At 51.6% G+C, this 23,354-nt stretch overlaps 1 protein-coding gene across 1 annotated transcript in view; it reads right to left on the reverse strand.

The window, feature by feature from the left end:
* The window catches only part of LOC117453843 (mitogen-activated protein kinase kinase kinase kinase 4), a 130,560-nt gene that overhangs the window by 85,756 nt on the left and 21,450 nt on the right, over positions 1–23,354 (reverse strand). Inside the window, exon 3 of the mRNA XM_034092858.1 lies at positions 8,870–8,926. Within this exon, the coding sequence (XP_033948749.1) occupies positions 8,870–8,926 (57 nt within the window). The remainder of the gene's footprint in view (positions 1–8,869; positions 8,927–23,354) is intronic.

The raw sequence follows: 23,354 nt of genomic DNA on the forward strand, positions 1-23,354 counted from the left end.
CCGTACATTCGTACTCCTTTCTCTGAGCGATGTTAGCATCCCCAGGCAGCACAGCAAACCATGGTGGCTACTAGGAGGCAGCACAGCAAACCAGGACAACACGGAGGAAAAGGCACCGACAAACTGCATGATATGCTATTCAATGTTTATTGAATTCCATGTATTTGCAATGGATGTTCCTAAAACAACACATTTAACATCATCATATGCTGCTAGTCCTGCTGCTGCTGCTAGTCCTTTGATAGTCACCTGTCGGTCTCCTGTCCTTTCTGAAAGCCATAAAGATGACATTAGTCATTTAGATAACTTGTGTCCTCAATTACCAGGGGATTACTGAAACTACCATGAATTTAAGAAAATGGTAGAAATGAATCCAATCTGAATTTTAAAGCATTACTTTAGATCCCCTCCCTCTAAATGTATCAATAAACATTAGAAAGTGATGCTCCTGACTACCATACAAGTTTAAGAAGATAATATTGGTTTGAAAGAATTCAAAGCTATAAATAAACAGCAACAGGCTCTTTAACAAGGCACTGTTAGTAACATGTAAACTAGTTGTTCACACTAATCCTAATATTATCACTTAATATTCGCAAATTCGATTTTATTTTTTAAAACATATTGATGTAAATACATACAGATATCGATTTGTTGTATAAATATTGCAAATCAAAACCTTTATTCACTAATAATTAACAAAAATCGTAGTTCTATCTCCTGTTATCAATGCATTCACATTGCCCGCCATGAACTTCCGGGGAACGATCCTCGTCTACATGAACCACGTGACGATAACCGTTTTTGGACTTCCGGCGTCGTAACTCTTCTATCTATATGGCGCTGGCCCCGATAATATACAATATATTTTTGGGTAAAAAAAAAGAAAAAAATACTGCGGTGTGGGTGGATTGGGATGAGGGGCGCTTGTTTTCACCCGGCTCCTCCCGTTTTGCCAGTACTGTGATATTAGTGGTTTAGGAAGAGGGGAGTTTTTCACAAATCCCGCGCTCCCTTCTCATGCAAAAACTACAGGTACATTTAATATATTATATTATATTATTATCGGTTATCGGTATCGGTCTTGAGAAGCAGGAAGGTATCGGTATCGGTTTCAAAAAACCAATATCGTGCATCCCTAAATTCAACATACACTGTAACTGTTATTAGTTGGAAGTTAAACGGGTCATAATAGAGTGGTGCAGTGATGACATGTTCTATTTCGTCCCTACTGACCGCCAGAGGCGGTGCTTTAGCACTGGATATGTCCATCGCGCGCATGCGCAGCTCGAGTACCAATAACAACAAAGTCACCTGTGACCCACGTGACACCGGCTACATCAGCCGGTGTCGACAGAGGATCTGTTCCTTTTCATCTTCTCGCTGCGCGAGAGTACCTTGGCTACATTTTTTGTAGCCTACAGCGTTCGTTCGTTCGGAACATTTGTTAAGGATTCTCTGCAAACAGCTGGCTGCGTGTAGCTTCGCGACTCATCCAGTCGGGGCCGCGGGATTACCCGTCCTCCAGGAGCTGCGGCTGGCTGCGCAGAGACTTCGTTCGGACAGGTTGGTGTCGGCTTGGTTGGCGACGGCAGTGTTTCTACTCCCTCTCCCAGCCTAGTTGTCCTGATTTCTGTCTGTTTGCTGAGTCTTTTGGTGACGGAGGTGTTTTCGCTCCCTCTCCCAGGAGTATTGCTGTGCTTTTGTACTGTTTTGGCCGCGGCGCTGAGCCAAACGTCATTAGCATTGAGCTAAACCTCATCAGCATTGAGCTAAACTTCATTAGCATTGAGCTAAACTTCATTAGCATTGAGCTAAACTTCATTGGCATTGAGCTGTACTGGCTAGTTAGCAGTAGCGGCTGCAGCCACTCGGCGGACGCCGGGTTGAGCACCGGAGTTTCCCGTGCCGTTCTTTTTTCTTTAGCTACAGCTGGCATTCGCCTTTGATTTAACGCTAAAGTTGCCGTGTTTCCTGTTAAACAAGTAGCTGGTGAAGTCTGTGTTCCCACACCCGCTCCCGGTTACGCTGCATCTGGCGTTCGTCTTCAGTTTAACCAGTAAAGGCAGTGTTTGCGCCCCCGCTCCTGGTAGGCGCTAAACGGCCTGGTTTTTTGCGTTAAGCAGTAGCTGGTGAAGGCTGTGCTCCCGCACCCGCTCCGGTTACGCTGCGTCTGGCATTTGTCTGTAAATTAACCAGTGAAGGCAGTGTTCTCACCCCCGCTCCTGGTAGACGCTAAACTGCCTTGTGTTTTCTGTTTAGCAGGTAGCTGGTGAAGGCTGTGTTCCCGCACCGCTCCCGGTTACGCTGCATCAGGCATTCGTCTGTAATTAACCCAGTGAAGGCAGTGTTCTCGCCCCCGCTCCTGGTAACGCTAACTGCCTTGTGTTTGGTTTAAGCGTGGCTGGTGAAGGCTGCGTTCCCCGCACCCGCTCCCGGTTACGCTGCATCTGGCACTCGCCTCGGCTCAGCCAGTGAAGGGCAGGTAGCTGGTGAAGGCTGTGTTCCCGCACCCGCTCCCGGCTTCTCTGCATCTGGCTACCTACAGATGGCTCATTCATGTAGCGCCTGTATGGCTTCTCTCGCAGCCGAGGACGGCCACGACCGTTGCCCTCTTGCCTCGGCCTCGAGCATCTAAGGGAAGCTCTCACAGTAGGGCCTGCATGAACTGTAGCTGCATGCCCCGGGCACTCAGAGTGGCTAGAATCACTGAGGTGGAACGTCTGGCGGCAGCCAACGGACACCTCTCTTGGTCACATCCTCCCCCAGATCAGTTCGACCGTCCCTGGCGCTTGAGGGAGCGATGGCCATGGTGCACCCCCCAATAAGAGGACTAGGAACAGGCTGTCCTCTAGAGTGGATCAGCTAGCTACCGACATGGACACGATGAAGTCGCTCCTCGTGGCCCTTCAGCCGGGGCCCGGTATAGGGGCTGCTAGCGGGCCGCCTGCCCCTCCTTCGGTTGCTGCCCCTCCTTCGGTTGCCGCCCCTCCTTCGGTTGCCGCACCTCTGTACGAGGATGCCTTGTCGCTAGCGGCTTCGGCTAACCTCTTCAATGAAGAGACGGAGGACGAGGTCCCGCTCGAGGAGTTTTCCCTCTCCTCTGCTCAGGGGTCTCTGCAGGACGGGGAGGACGGCTCCATGGCGGCCATCATTCGTACAGCCTTGGCGCACCTGCAGATTCCGGTTCCGCAGGCCAACTTGGCTCCGGCTAGTGCCTTCTTCAGGCGTAACCCAGCCCGTGTCCCCCTCACCGTTCCTCCTTCAGAGGAGTGCCTGAGGGAGCTCCAGGCATGCTGGAGGGACACCAGGGCCTTTAGCCGCACTGGTTCCGATGCCCGGACCTTGGCTGCCATGCAGGACCCGGCGAGGGCGGGGCTGGGTGGCATGCCACCCATTGAGCCTGCCATCGCCTCCCTGATTCTGGCTCCTGACGAGGCTTTAAGGCCTGAGGTCAGGTGCCCTCAGCCTCAGTGCAGGGTCACGGATGGGCTGCTCTGTAGGGCCTACGACGCAGCGGCACGCATGGTCGTATCGGGAACTCCCTCTCCCATCTAATGCTGGCCGTCTCCGCCTCGCTGCAGCAGGCTCCGCCGAGCCTTCTTTGCTGGGCCTCAGCGATGCATCACTGCAGGCCTTTGCCCTAATGACTAGGGAATTGGGACGAGTTATGTCTTTTCTGGTACAGACTCGTCGCCAGGTTTGGCTGGCCCAGTCACCACTGACGGAGACATGTAGGAGGGTCCTACGTAGCGTGCCAGTCGAGCCAGGGGAGCTGTTTGGGTCAGCTGCCCTGGGACACTGGAGCGCGCTGCCCAAGCGAGGCAGACCAGGCAGCAGCTCTCGGGTCTTCGCAGTCCCGCGGCCGCTCCCGGCAGGCCCAGGGGCCGCTCTAGCAGCCGCGCTCAGCCCCGGCTTACTGGGGTGGTCGGCAGAGTTCCCAGCGGCCCACTCAACCGGCCAATGACTTTCGTGCCCCAGGTCGCCTGGCTTCCAGGCGGCCTCGCGCTTCAGAGCCTTACCGGCGCCCCCCGAGGGGCTCCAGGGGCCGGGGGGCTAGGCCCTGAAGTCCCGGGGCCGGTCGTCGGCTGGTTTTCCCAGCAGCAGCTCAGCTACTGGGCTGCCTGTATTTCCGACCCCTGGGTGGTTTCCACACTAACCCGGGGCTACGAGTTGCAGTTCCGACGCCGGCCCCTAGCCTTCGGCCGGGTCAGAATGACAGTTGTCAAGGACCCGAAGGCCTTAGCGCTAGCCCAAGAGTTGTCCGTCCTCTTGGCCAAAGGCGCAATCGAGCCAGTGGACCCCCTGCGTCAGCGGGGGGTTCTACTCGACGTACTTTCTTGTGAGCAAGAAAGTTGGCGGATTCCGTCCAGTTCTGGACCTCAGAGGAATCAACAGATTCCTGAGGGTACTACCCTTCCATATGCTAACCACAGCAGACACCCTTCGTGTTGTCACACAGGGGGAGTGGTTCACAACCGTGGACTTGAGGGATGCCTACTTCCACGTGCCAATTGCATCCCATCACCGGAGGTTCTTGAGGTTCGCCTTTCAGGGTCGACATTATCAGTTTCGGGTGCTTCCCTTTGGTCTCTCCCTCTCCCCAAGGGTGTTCACCAGGGTTGTTGCGGCAGCACTCGCTCCCCTGCAGGCACAGGGCATGAAGGTCCTGCCATACCTGGACGACTGGCTGGTTTGCGCGCCGTCCCGGGCCCAAGGGGCCCAGGATACGGCGCGCCTCTCATCCCACGTTGCCCGGTTGGGCCTGACAGTGAACACCGGGAAGTGTTGCCTGGACCCTTCCCAGCAGGTCACTTATCTGGGGATGGTCCTAGATTCGGTCACCATGAGGGCCTACTTGACACCTCGTCGTGTGGACGACATTTCCCACCATCTTCGCATCTTCAGACTAGGCAAGAGGGTGCCTTACATACAGTTCCTCCGGCTCTTAGGCAGACTGACAGCTGCCTCAGCCGTTGTGCCCTTGGGCCTGTTGTCACTGCGCCCCATGCAGATGTGGCTGAACAGCCGTCACTTGGACGCCAAGCGGCACAGGCACAAGAGAGTCAGGGTGTCTCAGCGGTGCCTCCACTCTATGTCCCGCTGGAGGGACAGGGCCTATCTCCTGAGGGTGTGCCCATGGGCACCATCCCATCCCGCCGGGAGACTGTCACTGTGGATGCGTGTCTCTCGGGGTGGGGGGCGGTGTGGCAGGGCAGGACTGTGCAGGGTCAGTGGTCTGCCCAGGAAGGTGCACGCCATATCAATGTGCTGGAGCTTCGAGCGGTGTTGCTCGCACTCATGCACTTTTTACCCCAACTGGCGGGCAGGCATGTGCTCGTTCGTTCGGACACATGTCCGCAGTTGCCCAAATCAACCACCAGGGGGGCGCCAGGTCCGCACAGCTGCTCCGCGTTTCGCAGAGCCTCTTGCCTTGGCGCTCCCCCGCCTCACCAGTCTGCGGGCAGTTTTTCTGCCAGGGGACCTGAATCAGGTCGCAGATTTCCTCTCACGGCGCAAGCCTCCACCGGGGGAGTGGAGGCTTCACCCGGAGGTGGTGGAGATAATTTGGAGCCTCTTCGGCAGGGCCGAGGTGGACCTCTTTGCCTCGGAAGAGTCGAGGCACTGCCCCCTCTGGTTCTCCTGGTCGGAGGTGACCAGCCCATTGGGTCAGGATGCCCTGGCGCACGACTGGCCGGACACTCTCCTGTATGCCTTCCCGCCGTTGCCTCTGATACTTCAGACGCTTCAGAGGGTCCTTACCCAGGGGCACAGGCTCCTTCTAGTCGCCCCCCGCTGGCCGGGGAGAGTCTGGTTCCCACTGCTACGCAGTCTCTGCGGCAGCCCACCGTGGCGTCTCCCCGACAGGAAGGACCTCCTGTCACAGCTCAAGGGTCAGATCTGGCATCCCGACCCTCGCCGCCTTCAGCTCTGGGTTTGGCCTCTGCAGGGCCCAACCCACTGTTGAGCGGTGTCACGGCATCTGTCAGGGAAACTATCCTGAATGCCAGAGCTCCATCCACTCGGGCACAGTATGAGTGCAAATGGAGGCTCTTCTCCCACTGGTGTGGGAGTAAGGCTGAGAATCCGGGACATTGCTCCGTGGCCACCATTTTAGAGTTTCTGCAGTCCCTTCTGGATAGTGGACGTTCTCACTCCACTTTGAAGGTGTATATGGCTGCTATCTCTGCCCGACATGTCGGAGTCGATGGCGCCACAGTGGGGCGCCACAGGTTGGTGTCCCTCTTTCTAAGAGGGGCTCTACGGCAGCGCCCCCCTAGCACCCCAAGGGCCCCGGCTTGGGACCTGCCCCTAGTGTTGGATGCACTATCATCTCCTCCCTTCGAACCCTTGGCCCAGGTCGGGCTTAAATGGCTGTCCCTGAAGGCAGCATTTCTGCTTGCCATAACCTCAGGGAAGCGAGTCGGAGAGCTTCATGCCCTCTCCGTAAGCAGTACATGCCTGAGGTGGAACTCCGATGGCTCGGGTGTCACCCTCTGGCCGAATGTGGCGTTCTTGCCCAAGGTGCTTCCACTAGCCCACTCCAATCGGCCTATCCAGCTGGCACGCTTTAACATTCCACAGGAGAACGGCACACCTGAGTTGCTGTGCCCTGTGCGTGCCCTGAGGGCGTATATTGATGCTACGGCCTGTATACGACAGTCAGAGCAGCTCTTCGTTTGCCATGGCGGCACTAGGAAGGGTCGTGCTCTCTCGAAGCAGCGGCTGTCCCACTGGGTGGTGGATACCATCACATGTGCCTATGGGGCCAGTGGCCGCCCCCCGCCATCAGGGGCCAGATGCCACTCTACAAGAGGCGTCTCAACATCGTGGGCTGCCCTAAGAGGGGTGCCCCTGGAGACCATCTGCGCCGCGGCGTCATGGGCGTCTTCGGGCACATTCTCCAGGTTCTACCGGGTCAATGTCGCCACTCCTCACCCCCTGGGGGTGGTCTTGTGGCCAAGCTCCGCTGCTTCCAACTAGGTGAGTAAGTGCTTGGATTCTTCATGACATGGTTGGTATAGGTCATCCAGTGCTAAAGCACCGCCTCTGGCGGTCAGTAGGGACGACATAGAACGATAGTTACGGCTGTAACTACAGTTCTATGAGTCCCGGATGACCGCCAGAGTTTCCTGTCACTCAGAATTCTTGTGTGCTCGCGAGAAGATTCTGGGAACAGATCCTCTGTCGACACCGGCTGATGTAGCCGGTGTCACGTGGGTCACACGTGACTTTGTTGTTATTGGTACTCGAGCTGCGCATGCGCGCGATGGACATATCCAGTGCTAAAGCACCGCCTCTGGCGGTCATCCGGGACTCATAGAACCGTAGTTACAGCCGTAACTATCGTTTTATAGTAGGCAAACCCGTAAGTTAGCCCCGCAAGACAATTGGATGTGTGTTCATTTGATTATATTGTAGAACATTATATTTGTTGCAAAATACATGTTTAAAATACTTAGAAGCAGGATAATCTCAACAAATTAACACTTTAAAAAAAAAATAAGAATAAGTGCAACCGGTAGAAGTAGAAAGCTGACGTTATGGCTATAAACAAACTACTACAAGGTCACATGACTTCACGTTAACACTGCTAAGCTAAAGGTGGACTTTGTTTAATGCGATGACTTTGGACATTTACGATTGAGGTATTTATGAAAGTATTTTAACTTCCATCCTACATCTGCTCCCTGATCTCACGGCGAATTGTAAGTGGCTACTGCCTGAGATCGAATGCTGTGGTCTTATTAAAAGTGCCAACTGCTAGGACTGTCTTAGGGAAGATAGCTTTTGATGCACAGCTCCGTTAACTTGGAACAGTCTGCAAAAGGAATGGAAGCTGAGCAATTTGGTTCCACTAAATGTTTTTTAAAGCAAGGATAGATGCTATCCAATCGGAAACTGTTGGAACCTGTAAATGTTACTAGCTATGTAAACTGTAGTCACTGTAAATATGCTGTATGATGTCCTTTTTGTTTTTCTGTTATGTTTATATGTATTCATGTGGAACCTACTTGCAGCAGGTCACCTTGAAAAAGAGATCAATGATCTCAATGGGATTCACCTGCATAAATAAAGGTTTGAAATGAAATGAAAAATGTTGTGCCATGCCTATTTTTGAGTGCTTGATTTGTCTCTAACACATTTTTTTGGGTGCATTTCTTTCCTTTTAGCAGGCTAGGGGGATACAGGATATTGGATGTAGACTAAGGGTAGATCTATACCAAAAGTTAATACTAATAGAAGTACCCCAAGTGATTTTGTGTTGAAATTCCATAGAGTTCGGGCACTCAAAAACGCATATTTAAAAAGGGATGGTCAAATCGATGCAGCAGAGTCTGATATATAGTTTCTCCAGTGAGTCAGAATCCAAAAACACTGGATTTTACATTTCCCACTATTCAAATTCATAGCCTCTTTCATTAGACCCACTTCCTCCAGTTCATGATGCAAGCTTATACCTTTAAATACTTGAGCGCATCCTTAGTCAGTTTTTTGGACTGGTCCGCAGCAAAACAGAGGCAGACTGACTCCCTCAGTGAGTGCTGTAGTTTCCATATTGGCTGTCACCTTATGGAATGAATCAATATGACAGTGTGATGTATTTCCTTGCTAATCGTCTGATCCCCTTCTTCAATACATATGCGGATGTCGTTCTAACGTAGCTGGGTTTTTTCCTCTACCAACAAAGCTTCCTAGGAAAGCATTATTTTAGAAATGTAGTAAGTAGCTCTAAAATATCGTAACTTTTGCAGCCACTTTTTAAGTATATATTTACCCGATGATGAGTAAGAGAAAAAAGGACTACACAGTTGGTGGAGATGGAGAGAAACACAGTGAGTGTGTCATTATTGTGATGTTGGTGTACCTCTGTGACTTCCATGACTTTGATAGCTGCCAGTTGGCCGGTCTTGACATGGCGACCCTGGAGAAATTAAAACAGATAAAGTTAGGATGACAACAGAAGAAAAATTTAACACTTTAAATATAAATGTTTGATTACAGATGTATATCAACAGTTTTTAAGTCTTCACAAGCAGTTTGATTGCCAACATATGTCAGTATTGAAGCCTGAGATAAGTGTGTCAGTAAGCAACACCATCAAACAGAACTGCAATGATTAGTCAATTGAAGGACACCATTTCGCAACTATTTTATGCGAAAAATGGCAGAAACGGCTATTTTCCTCCTCTAAAACAGTGTTTTTCTCATTTGAAAGTGAATATCTTTGGATTTTGGAATGACAAAACAAGTCTTAAAGTTTAAAAAACTGGGAAGAGCATTTCCCCAATCTTGACATTTTATTGAACAATTAATTTAAATAAATAATCGGCAGTTTATTCTTTAATGAAAATAATCATTGGTTGCAGCCCTACCCCAGATCTTCAAGTAAACAACTTAATCTATCAAAAGCATTTTTTCTAAGTTTATGCCAAGTGTTTATGCCGCAGTGTGCATTAAACATTTAAATTAATTGTGGGAGCTGACCTGTGCATCTCTGCTAAAGTCTGAATGAAGTGGATTTTATAAAAATATTCCTATCCTAAGATATATTACATTACATGTTACTTGCTAGACACTTTTATCCAAAGCGATTACATACTCAAAACTGTGGCCAATCCCCACAGGAGCAATTTGGGGTGAAGTGTCTTGCACAGACATGCTGACTGCAGTGGGGTTTGAACCTGTGCTCCCCTGATCCAAACACTAACGCACTAACCCACTGCCTCCCTACAAATCAAATCAACAGCAAACAATCCATGCACAAATTTACATATGGCACTCATGGCAATATTCTTCACATTCATATTCATCACATTACAAGTGCCACTCTGCAAAACAAATTGGTTTGAAGGCATCAAAATGCAAAATATTATAAGTCAGAAACACCCAACACTGGCAGCCCAGACTCTTAACACATACATTACAGCACCTTTTGTGGGTGAACACTTGGATTGTGATATCATTTTAAGCTCGGGACAAGGCTACGTCTACATCATTTGTATTTTTCTCATGAGAGGCTCAGTCAAAAAGAACAAGACAGCAGTGAGATGAGAGGGAGGGAGCTCGGAGCGCCGGAGCTGTAAAGTGACGTCAGGTGAGAAGGGGAAAATGAAAAGCTTGTTCATTAGTCAAAAAGCTGACAAGATACAAGAAGTACTCTATAAGCCTTTAAGCTGTGAATGTAGGACAGGGCTCTGAGCGTGTGTGTGTATGAAGAGCCTGAAGGGGCATGACAGAATCCTACAATACTCAATAATATTAGCAAATACTCGGGTACTGAGACAAAGATGGATAGAGAGCTTGAACGCAAACTACATTCTTAATATTTCTCTATTTGTGTTTTGTATTCTCTGCAGCTAAGTCTATCTATGTAACATATCTGTTTCCAAAGAAATGTTACTCACAGGACCATTCCTGCCATTATCTAGTACAGTCTAACTTTATTTTGAAGGCCCGATTTTCTAACGCTGTGCATGCAGTTGGACTGGAAGTACCGGGAGACCATAAACGGTTTTGAAAACTTCAGATCAGAATCAAGATTGTTGGCGGAAGTCCCCACGGAGAATAACTTTGCGGTAGAACTATTCTTTATGCATCCATGGGTACAACTTCAGATACAAATGAACACATAATGAAATATGACCCCGAGTTTGATGATTGACAGGTCACAGAAGAATGGGAGCTATCTACCCTTATCCACAATTTAAAGTAATTCACACAGACTCTCTCCTCTTTGCTCTTCTCTCTGTGTGGAGCAGCAAGTTCAGCTGTCAGAACAAAGTGAAACCCAAACAATGGCATAAAATATAATTAATATGTCGGGTTGTAATACATTTATTATTTTCTTCTCCGAGTGTACCAGAATGCGTAGTTTATATGTTAGTATTTCTAAAGATCTCCTGGAGGACAATCCTCCCAGACCCCCCTTCTGGGGTTGGGTTTTCAGCATGTGTGCCTTTTTACAGTTCAGCTTTGATTCCATCATCTCATTAAACCTTTTTTAAAAGCATACTTTAGTTCTATGAAGGGAAATAAGGGATATATGCACTGTACTTCACTTTAATTAATATTGTATGCGGAAAAGCGTATATATTACAGCACGATTTTTTGTTGAATAGATTTGAGTGGTTCAACATTTCGGGTCGCGATTTATTGACAAAGGAAAACGTGGGGCGGGTGTGGGGATACTCACAAGTCCCCGGTTAGGTGCTTCGTTGTTGGAGTTTACCCCAGTGGACGAGAGGGTCGCCTCCCTACGCCTGCGGGTTATGGGGGGGAAAACTCTGACTGTTGTGTGTGCTTATGCACCCAACAGCAGTTCAGAGTATTCGGCCTTCTTGGAGACCCTGGAAAGAGTCCTGTATGGGGCTCCTGAAGGGGACTCCCTTAGTCTTGCTGGGAGACTTCAACGCACATGTGGGCAATGATGGAGACACTTGGAGGGGCGTGATTGGGAGGAACGGCCCCCCTGATCTGAACCGGAGTGGTGGTTTGTTACTGGACTTCTGTGCTAGTCATGGATTGGCCATAACAAACACCATGTTCGAACATAAGGATGCTCATAAGTGTACGTGGTACCAGAGCACCCTAGGCAGAAGGTCCATGATCGATTTCGTTATCGTATCATCGGACCTGAGGCCGTATGTTTTGGACACTCGGGTAAAGAGAGGGGCGGAGTTGTCAACTGATCACCATCTGGTGGTGAGTTGGGTCGAGTGGCGGGGGAAGCCTCTGGATAGACCTGGTAAGCCCAAACGTGTAGTTCGGGTGAACTGGGAACGTCTGGAGGAGGCCCAAGTTCAGGAGGCCTTCAACTCACACCTCCGGCGGAGCTTTTCGGGCATTCCTGTGGAGGTTGGGGACATTGAACCAGAGTGGTCGGTGTTCAAAGCCTCTATTGCCGAAGCCGCGGTGGGGAGCTGTGGTCTCAAGGTCTTAGGTGCCTCAAGGGGCGGTAACCCTCGAACCTCCTGGTGGACACCGGTGGTCAGGGAAGCCGTCCGACTGAAGAAGGAGGCCTTCAGGGATTTGTTATCCCGGGGGACTCCCGAAGCAGTTGCAAGGTACCGACAGGCCCGAAGGGCAGCAGCCTCATCCGTGGCCGAGGCAAAGCAGCGGGTGTGGGAGAAGTTCGGAGAAGACATGGAGAAGGACTTTCGGGCGGCACCAAAGTTGTTCTGGAAAACTGTCCGACACCTCAGGAGGGGGAAGCAGGGAACCATCCAAGCTGTGTACAGTAAGGATGGGACGTTGTTGACCTCAACTGATGGAGTGTTGGGACGTTGGAAGGAACACTTTGAGGAACTCCTGAACCCGACAACTCCGCCCTCTATGTTAGAGGCAGAGCTGGAGTATGACGGGGGATCAACGCCAATCTCCCGGGGGGAGGTCACTGAGGTCGTCAAACAACTCCACAGTGGCAAAGCCCCGGGGGTGGATGAGATCCGCCCGGAAATGCTGAAGGCTCTGGGTGTTGAGGGACTGTCATGGTTGACACGTCTCATCAACGTTGCGTGGAAGTCGGAAACGGTACCGAAGGAGTGGCAGACCGGGGTGGTGGTCCCCCTTTTCAAAAAGGGGGATCAGAGGGTGTGTGCCAATTACAGAGGCATCACACTACTCAGCCTCCCCGGGAAAGTTTACTCCAAGGTACTCGAAAGGAGGGTCAGGCCGATTGTCGAACCTCAGATTGAGGAGGAACAATGCGGATTCCGTCCTGGTCGTGGAACGACGGATCAGCTTTTTACTCTCGCAAGGATCCTGGAGGGGGCCTGGGAGTACGCTTATCCGGTCTACATGTGTTTTGTAGACTTGGAGAAGGCGTATGACCGGGTTCCCAGGGAGTTACTGTGGGAGGTGCTGCGGGAGTATGGGGTGAGGGGGGTCTCTACTCAGGGCCATCCAATCTCTGTACTCCCAAAGCGAGAGCTGTGTCCGGGTCCTCGGCAGTAAGTCGGACCCATTTCCGGTGAGGGTTGGCCTCCGCCAGGGCTGCGCTTTGTCACCAATCCTGTTTGTAATATACATGGATCGGATTTCGAGGCGTAGTCGTGGGGGGGGGGGGTCTGCAGTTCGGTGGACTAAGGATTGCACCACTGCTTTTTGCAGATGATGTGGTTCTGATGGCTTCATCGGTCTGCGACCTTCAGCACTCACTGGATCGGTTCGCAACCGAGTGTGAAGCGGCTGGGATGAGGATCAGCACCTCCAAATCTGAGGCCATGGTTCTCAGCAGGAAACCGATGGACTGTCCACTCCAAGTAGGGAATGAGTCCTTACCCCAAGTGAAGGAGTTCAAGTATCTCGGGGTCTTGTTCTCGAGTGAGGGATCAATGGAGCGTGAGATGGGCCGGAGAATCGGAGCAGCGGGAGCGGTATTGCAGTCGCTTTACCGCACCGTTGTGACGAAAAGGGAGCTGAGCCGGAAGGCAAAGCTCTCTGTCTACCGGGCCATTTTCGTTCCTACCCTCACCTATGGTCATGAAGGATGGGTCATGACCGAAAGAACGAGATCGCGGATACAAGCGGCCGAGATGGGTTTCCTCCGCCGGGTGGCTGGTGTCTCCCTTAGAGATAAGGTGAGAAGTTCGGTCATCAGGGAGGGACTCGGAGTTGAGCCGCTCCTCCTTCGCGTCGAAAGAAGCCAGTTGAGGTGGTTCGGGCACCTAGTTAGGATGCCACCTGGGCGCCTCCCTAGGGAGGTGTTCCAGGCACGTCCAGCTGGGAAGAGACCAAGGGGTAGACCTAGGACCAGGTGGAGGGATTATATCTCTTCGCTGGCCTGGGAGCGCCTTGGGATCCCCCAGTCAGAGCTGGTTGATGTCGCCAGGGAAAAGAAAGTTTGGGGCTCTCTGCTGGAACTGCTACCCCCGCGACCCGACCACGGATAAGCGGGAGAAGATGGATGGATGGATGGATGGATGGAAAACGTGGGTCCCGAGGCCTGACCAGTTGAGAACCACTGATCGAGTAAGTCATGGAAAACACATCATGACTGATGTGTTTTCAAAACACATCAGTCATGATGTGTGACTAGTGCTGCGTACCGGTACGCCGAACCGGTACTGGACTTGTAAAAAGTTTCGGTTCAAGTCCGGTTAAAACCGGAACGTCAGAAACCGGTACTTGGACTCGCAAAAAAAACTAGCACTTACGTATATTCTGGTGTCTGTGGTTATTTAAACATTCCCTGATAAACGTTATTCAGCGTCAATAAATGAGTGCTAATCCCAGTGTGCTCAGTGTACAACATCACATGTCATTTCACCTTCGATTTACGGTTTGAAAACGTAGAATTTCGCCACATGCTAATGCTAACCGGAAGTGAAGAATTTTCAGAATAAAAGTTTTAAGTTAATAGTGTGAACTTTCGGTTTTTTCAGAATAAAAGTGATTTAAATTAGTGTTTTTAATTCAAAATTACGCCATATCAACATTGATTTTAATTTCTAACAGTATGTATTGTAGAGTTGTAGAAAATACATGGTGCACAGACAGTACAGTACACTCTGACTGTACAGTCACTAGAGTGTAGCCTATACTGTATATTAGGTGTGTAACAGTGTGATGCGTATAGTCTACTCTACACTCTACCTTTCAGCAACGTTTTAGGGATTTAGGCTCAGTCAGCTCAGGGACTGTTTGGTTACTTTAGTTTGGTAAATGAAATAAATGTTTGAACTTTGTAGTAGTTCACTGTAGTTGCTGTCATAAGTCATTTGTAGACTAAGTGGCACATTTGTACTTTGTAGAGAAATGTAGACACAAGTTGGAAGGGAGCACAATAAACCTGATGAGTTTGAATTTGAGTTGATTATGAGTTAATTTTCAATTGATAATTAGCTCACAATAAGTTCACTTTAGTTACTCACACAACTTGACACAAGCCATGGGTTCAGGTCCGGACTTATAAGTCCGGACCTGAACCTGAACCTCTGGACTTGAGTCCGGACCTGAACCTGAATGTGAGTCCAGGTACGCAGCACTATGTGTGACTGAATAACGCCTTTCTCTGATGTATGTCACATCAGAGAGGTGTTCAGGACAAACCAAGAATAAGTCTTGAGTCAGCAGTAGGATGTCTAGCGAAATTCAAAAACTCTGGATACTAATTTGATACCAGAGTAAAAGACTAAAAGAAGACCAACATTTTATGTAATTCAACTAGTGGTGCACGATAATTATCGGCCCGATAATTATCGGTCCGATATTAGGAATTATGACGTCATCCCGATAAACCAGATAAAAGTATTAATAGCCCCGATCAGAGCTATTTAATAGAAGAGTTACGACATCTCCGTTCACCCACTTTTTTACAGCAATGGCGGATCGTGGAGCCTCTCAATCGTTCCCCGGAAGTTAGCGCCAAGGCTGGCAGAGCTGTGGAGTTGCAGCATAATACACCGTTCGTGACGGACTTTTTAAGGTAAGAAGAAGTTTAAAGATTTATATTGCGGATATTATCAGTACATCTGATTCAAATGAACATGTGTATTAAAGGATGTCAGTGGATTATCCCTAAATTAGTAGATTTAGGGAACGTTTACAGATAACAGATTAAGCTAGCATACCGAAGCAAGTTAGCAACACACGTTGAACAGCCTTTTAATTGTAAATTCCGTTCTCTTAATGTCATTTCGTCCAACATGTTGAATTAGAGAAGAGGGGCTTCTAAACGGGATTGTATGCGGGGGTGGAGGGAGTTAAATATTAGATAAATATAACTTTGGTGCGTGTAAGAGTGAGTGTTTTTAGCAGAGCCATATTGTGTCCTTGTGATTCTGTTGATTATTACCTGTCTGTATAATGTTGCAGCTCAGCTGATTCTGGATTGATGGCAAAGGGAGAGGGACTTAAGTGAGTGAAAACACAAGGTACGTTTAATACTACTGTTTTATATAAGTAAACACCTTATCTCCCCAAGGCATTTCCCATCCAATAGGTGTGCTGTGTGTGTATAACCCTTTCTCCTGTCTGTTACTCCCTCTTTCAGCACAAGAACCAGAGGGGGGTTCAATGGAGCCTGAATACCTGCACTGAGACCCTCACCCTGCACCCTGAGTCTCAACTCTCAGTGTTTTTCAAGCCTTTCCCTGTTTTTTTGTATTAAACAAAACATTAAGCTTTCCCAATGGTGTGGTTTTCGTTTTATGAAAAAGTGCAAATGCAGTGTTTGTATATAATTACATCACATATTGTGTTGCTGTTGGTCGTGAAATTGCTCCGGCTGACTTGAGCCAGCCATTTTTTTCCTCCGCTCTGTGTCAGTGGGGAGGCCGTACATTCGTACTCCTTTCTCTGAGCGATGTTAGCATCCCCAGGCAGCACAGCAAACCATGGTGGCTACTAGGAGGCAGCACAGCAAACCAGGACAACACGGAGGAAAAGGCACCGACAAACTGCATGATATGCTATTCAATGTTTATTGAATTCCATGTATTTGCAATGGATGTTCCTAAAACAACACATTTAACATCATCATATGCTGCTAGTCCTGCTGCTGCTGCTAGTCCTTTGATAGTCACCTGTCGGTCTCCTGTCCTTTCTGAAAGCCATAAAGATGACATTAGTCATTTAGATAACTTGTGTCCTCAATTACCAGGGGATTACTGAAACTACCATGAATTTAAGAAAATGGTAGAAATGAATCCAATCTGAATTTTAAAGCATTACTTTAGATCCCCTCCCTCTAAATGTATCAATAAACATTAGAAAGTGATGCTCCTGACTACCATACAAGTTTAAGAAGATAATATTGGTTTGAAAGAATTCAAAGCTATAAATAAACAGCAACAGGCTCTTTAACAAGGCACTGTTAGTAACATGTAAACTAGTTGTTCACACTAATCCTAATATTATCACTTAATATTCGCAAATTCGATTTTATTTTTTAAAACATATTGATGTAAATACATACAGATATCGATTTGTTGTATAAATATTGCAAATCAAAACCTTTATTCACTAATAATTAACAAAAATCGTAGTTCTATCTCCTGTTATCAATGCATTCACATTGCCCGCCATGAACTTCCGGGGAACGATCCTCGTCTACATGAACCACGTGACGATAACCGTTTTTGGACTTCCGGCGTCGTAACTCTTCTATCTATATGGCGCTGGCCCCGATAATATACAATATATTTTTTGGGTAAAAAAAAAGAAAAAAATACTGCGGTGTGGGTGGATTGGGATGAGGGGCGCTTGTTTTTCACCCGGCTCCTCCCGTTTTGCCAGTACTGTGATATTAGTGGTTTAGGAAGAGGGGAGTTTTTCACAAATCCCGCGCTCCCTTCTCATGCAAAAACTACAGGTACATTTAATATATATATATTATATTATTATCGGTTATCGGTATCGGTCTTGAGAAGCAGGAAGGTATCGGTATCGGTTTCAAAAAACCAATATCGTGCATCCCTAAATTCAACATACACTGTAACTGTTATTAGTTGGAAGTTAAACGGGTCATAATAGAGTGGTGCAGTGATGACATGTTCTATTTCGTCCCTACTGACCGCCAGAGGCGGTGCTTTAGCACTGGATATGTCCATCGCGCGCATGCGCAGCTCGAGTACCAATAACAACAAAGTCACCTGTGACCCACGTGACACCGGCTACATCAGCCGGTGTCGACAGAGGATCTGTTCCTTTTCATCTTCTCGCTGCGCGAGAGTACCTTGGCTACATTTTTTGTAGCCTACAGCGTTCGTTCGTTCGGAACATTTGTTAAGGATTCTCTGCAAACAGCTGGCTGCGTGTAGCTTCGCGACTCATCCAGTCGGGGCCGCGGGATTACCCGTCCTCCAGGAGCTGCGGCTGGCTGCGCAGAGACTTCGTTCGGACAGGTTGGTGTCGGCTTGGTTGGCGACGGCAGTGTTTCTACTCCCTCTCCCAGCCTAGTTGTCCTGATTTCTGTCTGTTTGCTGAGTCTTTTGGTGACGGAGGTGTTTTCGCTCCCTCTCCCAGGAGTATTGCTGTGCTTTTGTACTGTTTTGGCCGCGGCGCTGAGCCAAACGTCATTAGCATTGAGCTAAACCTCATCAGCATTGAGCTAAACTTCATTAGCATTGAGCTAAACTTCATTAGCATTGAGCTAAACTTCATTGGCATTGAGCTGTACTGGCTAGTTAGCAGTAGCGGCTGCAGCCACTCGGCGGACGCCGGGTTGAGCACCGGAGTTTCCCGTGCCGTTCTTTTTTCTTTAGCTACAGCTGGCATTCGCCTTTGATTTAACGCTAAAGTTGCCGTGTTTATCCTGTTAAACAAGTAGCTGGTGAAGTCTGTGTTCCCACACCCGCTCCCGGTTACGCTGCATCTGGCGTTCGTCTTCAGTTTAACCAGTAAAGGCAGTGTTTGCGCCCCCGCTCCTGGTAGGCGCTAAACGGCCTGGTTTTTTGCGTTAAGCAGGTAGCTGGTGAAGGCTGTGCTCCCGCACCCGCTCCCGGTTACGCTGCGTCTGGCATTTGTCTGTAAATTAACCAGTGAAGGCAGTGTTCTCACCCCCGCTCCTGGTAGACGCTAAACTGCCTTGTGTTTTCTGTTTAGCAGGTAGCTGGTGAAGGCTGTGTTCCCGCACCCGCTCCCGGTTACGCTGCATCAGGCATTCGTCTGTAAATTAACCAGTGAAGGCAGTGTTCTCGCCCCCGCTCCTGGTAGACGCTAACTGCCTTGTGTTTTGGTTTAAGCAGGTAGCTGGTGAAGGCTGCGTTCCCGCACCCGCTCCCGGTTACGCTGCATCTGGCACTCGCCTCGGCTCAGCCAGTGAAGGGCAGGTAGCTGGTGAAGGCTGTGTTCCCGCACCCGCTCCCGGCTTCTCTGCATCTGGCTACCTACAGAATGGCTCATTCATGTAGCGCCTGTATGGCTTCTCTCGAGCCCGAGGACGGCCACGACCGTTGCCCCTCTTGCCTCGGCCTCGAGCATCTAAGGGAAGCTCTCACAGTAGGGGCCTGCATGAACTGTAGCTGCATGCCCCGGGCACTCAGAGTGGCTAGAATCACTGAGGTGGAACGTCTGGCGGCAGCCAACGGACACCTCTCTTGGTCACATCCTCCCCCAGATCAGTTCGACCGTCCCTGGCGACTTGAGGGAGCGATGGCCATGGGTGCACCCCCCAATAAGAGGACTAGGAACAGGCTGTCCTCTAGAGTGGATCAGCTAGCTACCGACATGGACACGATGAAGTCGCTCCTCGTGGCCCTTCAGCCGGGGCCCGGTATAGGGGCTGCTAGCGGGCCGCCTGCCCCTCCTTCGGTTGCTGCCCCTCCTTCGGTTGCCGCCCCTCCTTCGGTTGCCGCACCTCTGTACGAGGATGCCTTGTCGCTAGCGGCTTCGGCTAACCTCTTCAATGAAGAGACGGAGGACGAGGTCCCGCTCGAGGAGTTTTCCCTCTCCTCTGCTCAGGGGTCTCTGCAGGACGGGGAGGACGGCTCCATGGCGGCCATCATTCGTACAGCCTTGGCGCACCTGCAGATTCCGGTTCCGCAGGCCAACTTGGCTCCGGCTAGTGCCTTCTTCAGGCGTAACCCAGCCCGTGTCCCCCTCACCGTTCCTCCTTCAGAGGAGTGCCTGAGGGAGCTCCAGGCATGCTGGAGGGACACCAGGGCCTTTAGCCGCACTGGTTCCGATGCCCGGACCTTGGCTGCCATGCAGGACCCGGCGAGGGCGGGGCTGGGTGGCATGCCACCCATTGAGCCTGCCATCGCCTCCCTGATTCTGGCTCCTGACGAGGCTTTAAGGCCTGAGGTCAGGTGCCCTCAGCCTCAGTGCAGGGTCACGGATGGGCTGCTCTGTAGGGCCTACGACGCAGCGGCACGCATGGGTCGTATCGGGAACTCCCTCTCCCATCTAATGCTGGCCGTCTCCGCCTCGCTGCAGCAGGCTCCGGCCGAGCCTTCTTTGCTGGGCCTCAGCGATGCATCACTGCAGGCCTTTGCCCTAATGACTAGGGAATTGGGACGAGTTATGTCTTTTCTGGTACAGACTCGTCGCCAGGTTTGGCTGGCCCAGTCACCACTGACGGAGACATGTAGGAGGGTCCTACGTAGCGTGCCAGTCGAGCCAGGGGAGCTGTTTGGGTCAGCTGCCCTGGAGACACTGGAGCGCGCTGCCCAAGCGAGGCAGACCAGGCAGCAGCTCTCGGGTCTTCGCAGTCCCGCGGCCGCTCCCGGCAGGCCCAGGGGCCGCTCTAGCAGCCGCGCTCAGCCACCGGCTTACTGGGGTGGTCGGCAGAGTTCCCAGCGGCCCACTCAACCGGCCAATGACTTTCGTGCCCCAGGTCGCCTGGCTTCCAGGCGGCCTCGCGCTTCAGAGCCTTACCGGCGCCCCCCGAGGGGCTCCAGGGGCCGGGGGGCTAGGCCCTGAAGTCCCGGGGCCGGTCGTCGGCTGGTTTTCCCAGCAGCAGCTCAGCTACTGGGCTGCCTGTATTTCCGACCCCTGGGTGGTTTCCACACTAACCCGGGGCTACGAGTTGCAGTTCCGACGCCGGCCCCTAGCCTTCGGCCGGGTCAGAATGACAGTTGTCAAGGACCCGGCGAAGGCCTTAGCGCTAGCCCAAGAGTTGTCCGTCCTCTTGGCCAAAGGCGCAATCGAGCCAGTGGACCCCCTGCGTCAGAGCGGGGGGTTCTACTCGACGTACTTTCTTGTGAGCAAGAAAGTTGGCGGATTCCGTCCAGTTCTGGACCTCAGAGGAATCAACAGATTCCTGAGGGTACTACCCTTCCATATGCTAACCACAGCAGACACCCTTCGTGTTGTCACACAGGGGGAGTGGTTCACAACCGTGGACTTGAGGGATGCCTACTTCCACGTGCCAATTGCATCCCATCACCGGAGGTTCTTGAGGTTCGCCTTTCAGGGTCGACATTATCAGTTTCGGGTGCTTCCCTTTGGTCTCTCCCTCTCCCCAAGGGTGTTCACCAGGGTTGTTGCGGCAGCACTCGCTCCCCTGCAGGCACAGGGCATGAAGGTCCTGCCATACCTGGACGACTGGCTGGTTTGCGCGCCGTCCCGGGCCCAAGGGGCCCAGGATACGGCGCGCCTCTCATCCCACGTTGCCCGGTTGGGCCTGACAGTGAACACCGGGAAGTGTTGCCTGGACCCTTCCCAGCAGGTCACTTATCTGGGGATGGTCCTAGATTCGGTCACCATGAGGGCCTACTTGACACCTCGTCGTGTGGACGACATTTCCCACCATCTTCGCATCTTCAGACTAGGCAAGAGGGTGCCTTACATACAGTTCCTCCGGCTCTTAGGCAGACTGACAGCTGCCTCAGCCGTTGTGCCCTTGGGCCTGTTGTCACTGCGCCCCATGCAGATGTGGCTGAACAGCCGTCACTTGGACGCCAAGCGGCACAGGCACAAGAGAGTCAGGGTGTCTCAGCGGTGCCTCCACTCTATGTCCCGCTGGAGGGACAGGGCCTATCTCCTGAGGGGTGTGCCCATGGGCACCATCCCATCCCGCCGGGAGACTGTCACTGTGGATGCGTGTCTCTCGGGGTGGGGGGCGGTGTGGCAGGGCAGGACTGTGCAGGGTCAGTGGTCTGCCCAGGAAGGTGCACGCCATATCAATGTGCTGGAGCTTCGAGCGGTGTTGCTCGCACTCATGCACTTTTTACCCCAACTGGCGGGCAGGCATGTGCTCGTTCGTTCGGACAACATGTCCGCAGTTGCCCAAATCAACCACCAGGGGGGCGCCAGGTCCGCACAGCTGCTCCGCGTTTCGCAGAGCCTCTTGCCTTGGGCGCTCCCCCGCCTCACCAGTCTGCGGGCAGTTTTTCTGCCAGGGGACCTGAATCAGGTCGCAGATTTCCTCTCACGGCGCAAGCCTCCACCGGGGGAGTGGAGGCTTCACCCGGAGGTGGTGGAGATAATTTGGAGCCTCTTCGGCAGGGCCGAGGTGGACCTCTTTGCCTCGGAAGAGTCGAGGCACTGCCCCCTCTGGTTCTCCTGGTCGGAGGTGACCAGCCCATTGGGTCAGGATGCCCTGGCGCACGACTGGCCGGACACTCTCCTGTATGCCTTCCCGCCGTTGCCTCTGATACTTCAGACGCTTCAGAGGGTCCTTACCCAGGGGCACAGGCTCCTTCTAGTCGCCCCCCGCTGGCCGGGGAGAGTCTGGTTCCCACTGCTACGCAGTCTCTGCGGCAGCCCACCGTGGCGTCTCCCCGACAGGAAGGACCTCCTGTCACAGCTCAAGGGTCAGATCTGGCATCCCGACCCTCGCCGCCTTCAGCTCTGGGTTTGGCCTCTGCAGGGCCCAACCCACTGTTGAGCGGTGTCACGGCATCTGTCAGGGAAACTATCCTGAATGCCAGAGCTCCATCCACTCGGGCACAGTATGAGTGCAAATGGAGGCTCTTCTCCCACTGGTGTGGGAGTAAGGCTGAGAATCCGGGACATTGCTCCGTGGCCACCATTTTAGAGTTTCTGCAGTCCCTTCTGGATAGTGGACGTTCTCACTCCACTTTGAAGGTGTATATGGCTGCTATCTCTGCCCGACATGTCGGAGTCGATGGCGCCACAGTGGGGCGCCACAGGTTGGTGTCCCTCTTTCTAAGAGGGGCTCTACGGCAGCGCCCCCCTAGCACCCCAAGGGCCCCGGCTTGGGACCTGCCCCTAGTGTTGGATGCACTATCATCTCCTCCCTTCGAACCCTTGGCCCAGGTCGGGCTTAAATGGCTGTCCCTGAAGGCAGCATTTCTGCTTGCCATAACCTCAGGGAAGCGAGTCGGAGAGCTTCATGCCCTCTCCGTAAGCAGTACATGCCTGAGGTGGAACTCCGATGGCTCGGGTGTCACCCTCTGGCCGAATGTGGCGTTCTTGCCCAAGGTGCTTCCACTAGCCCACTCCAATCGGCCTATCCAGCTGGCACGCTTTAACATTCCACAGGAGAACGGCACACCTGAGTTGCTGTGCCCTGTGCGTGCCCTGAGGGCGTATATTGATGCTACGGCCTGTATACGACAGTCAGAGCAGCTCTTCGTTTGCCATGGCGGCACTAGGAAGGGTCGTGCTCTCTCGAAGCAGCGGCTGTCCCACTGGGTGGTGGATACCATCACATGTGCCTATGGGGCCAGTGGCCGCCCCCCGCCATCAGGGGCCAGATGCCACTCTACAAGAGGCGTCTCAACATCGTGGGCTGCCCTAAGAGGGGTGCCCCTGGAGACCATCTGCGCCGCGGCGTCATGGGCGTCTTCGGGCACATTCTCCAGGTTCTACCGGGTCAATGTCGCCACTCCTCACCCCCTGGGGGTGGTCTTGTGGCCAAGCTCCGCTGCTTCCAACTAGGTGAGTAAGTGCTTGGATTCTTCATGACATGGTTGGTATAGGTCATCCAGTGCTAAAGCACC

Source organism: Pseudochaenichthys georgianus, chromosome 10, assembly GCF_902827115.2.
Source record: "Pseudochaenichthys georgianus chromosome 10, fPseGeo1.2, whole genome shotgun sequence".
NCBI classification, from domain to species: domain Eukaryota; kingdom Metazoa; phylum Chordata; class Actinopteri; order Perciformes; family Channichthyidae; genus Pseudochaenichthys; species Pseudochaenichthys georgianus.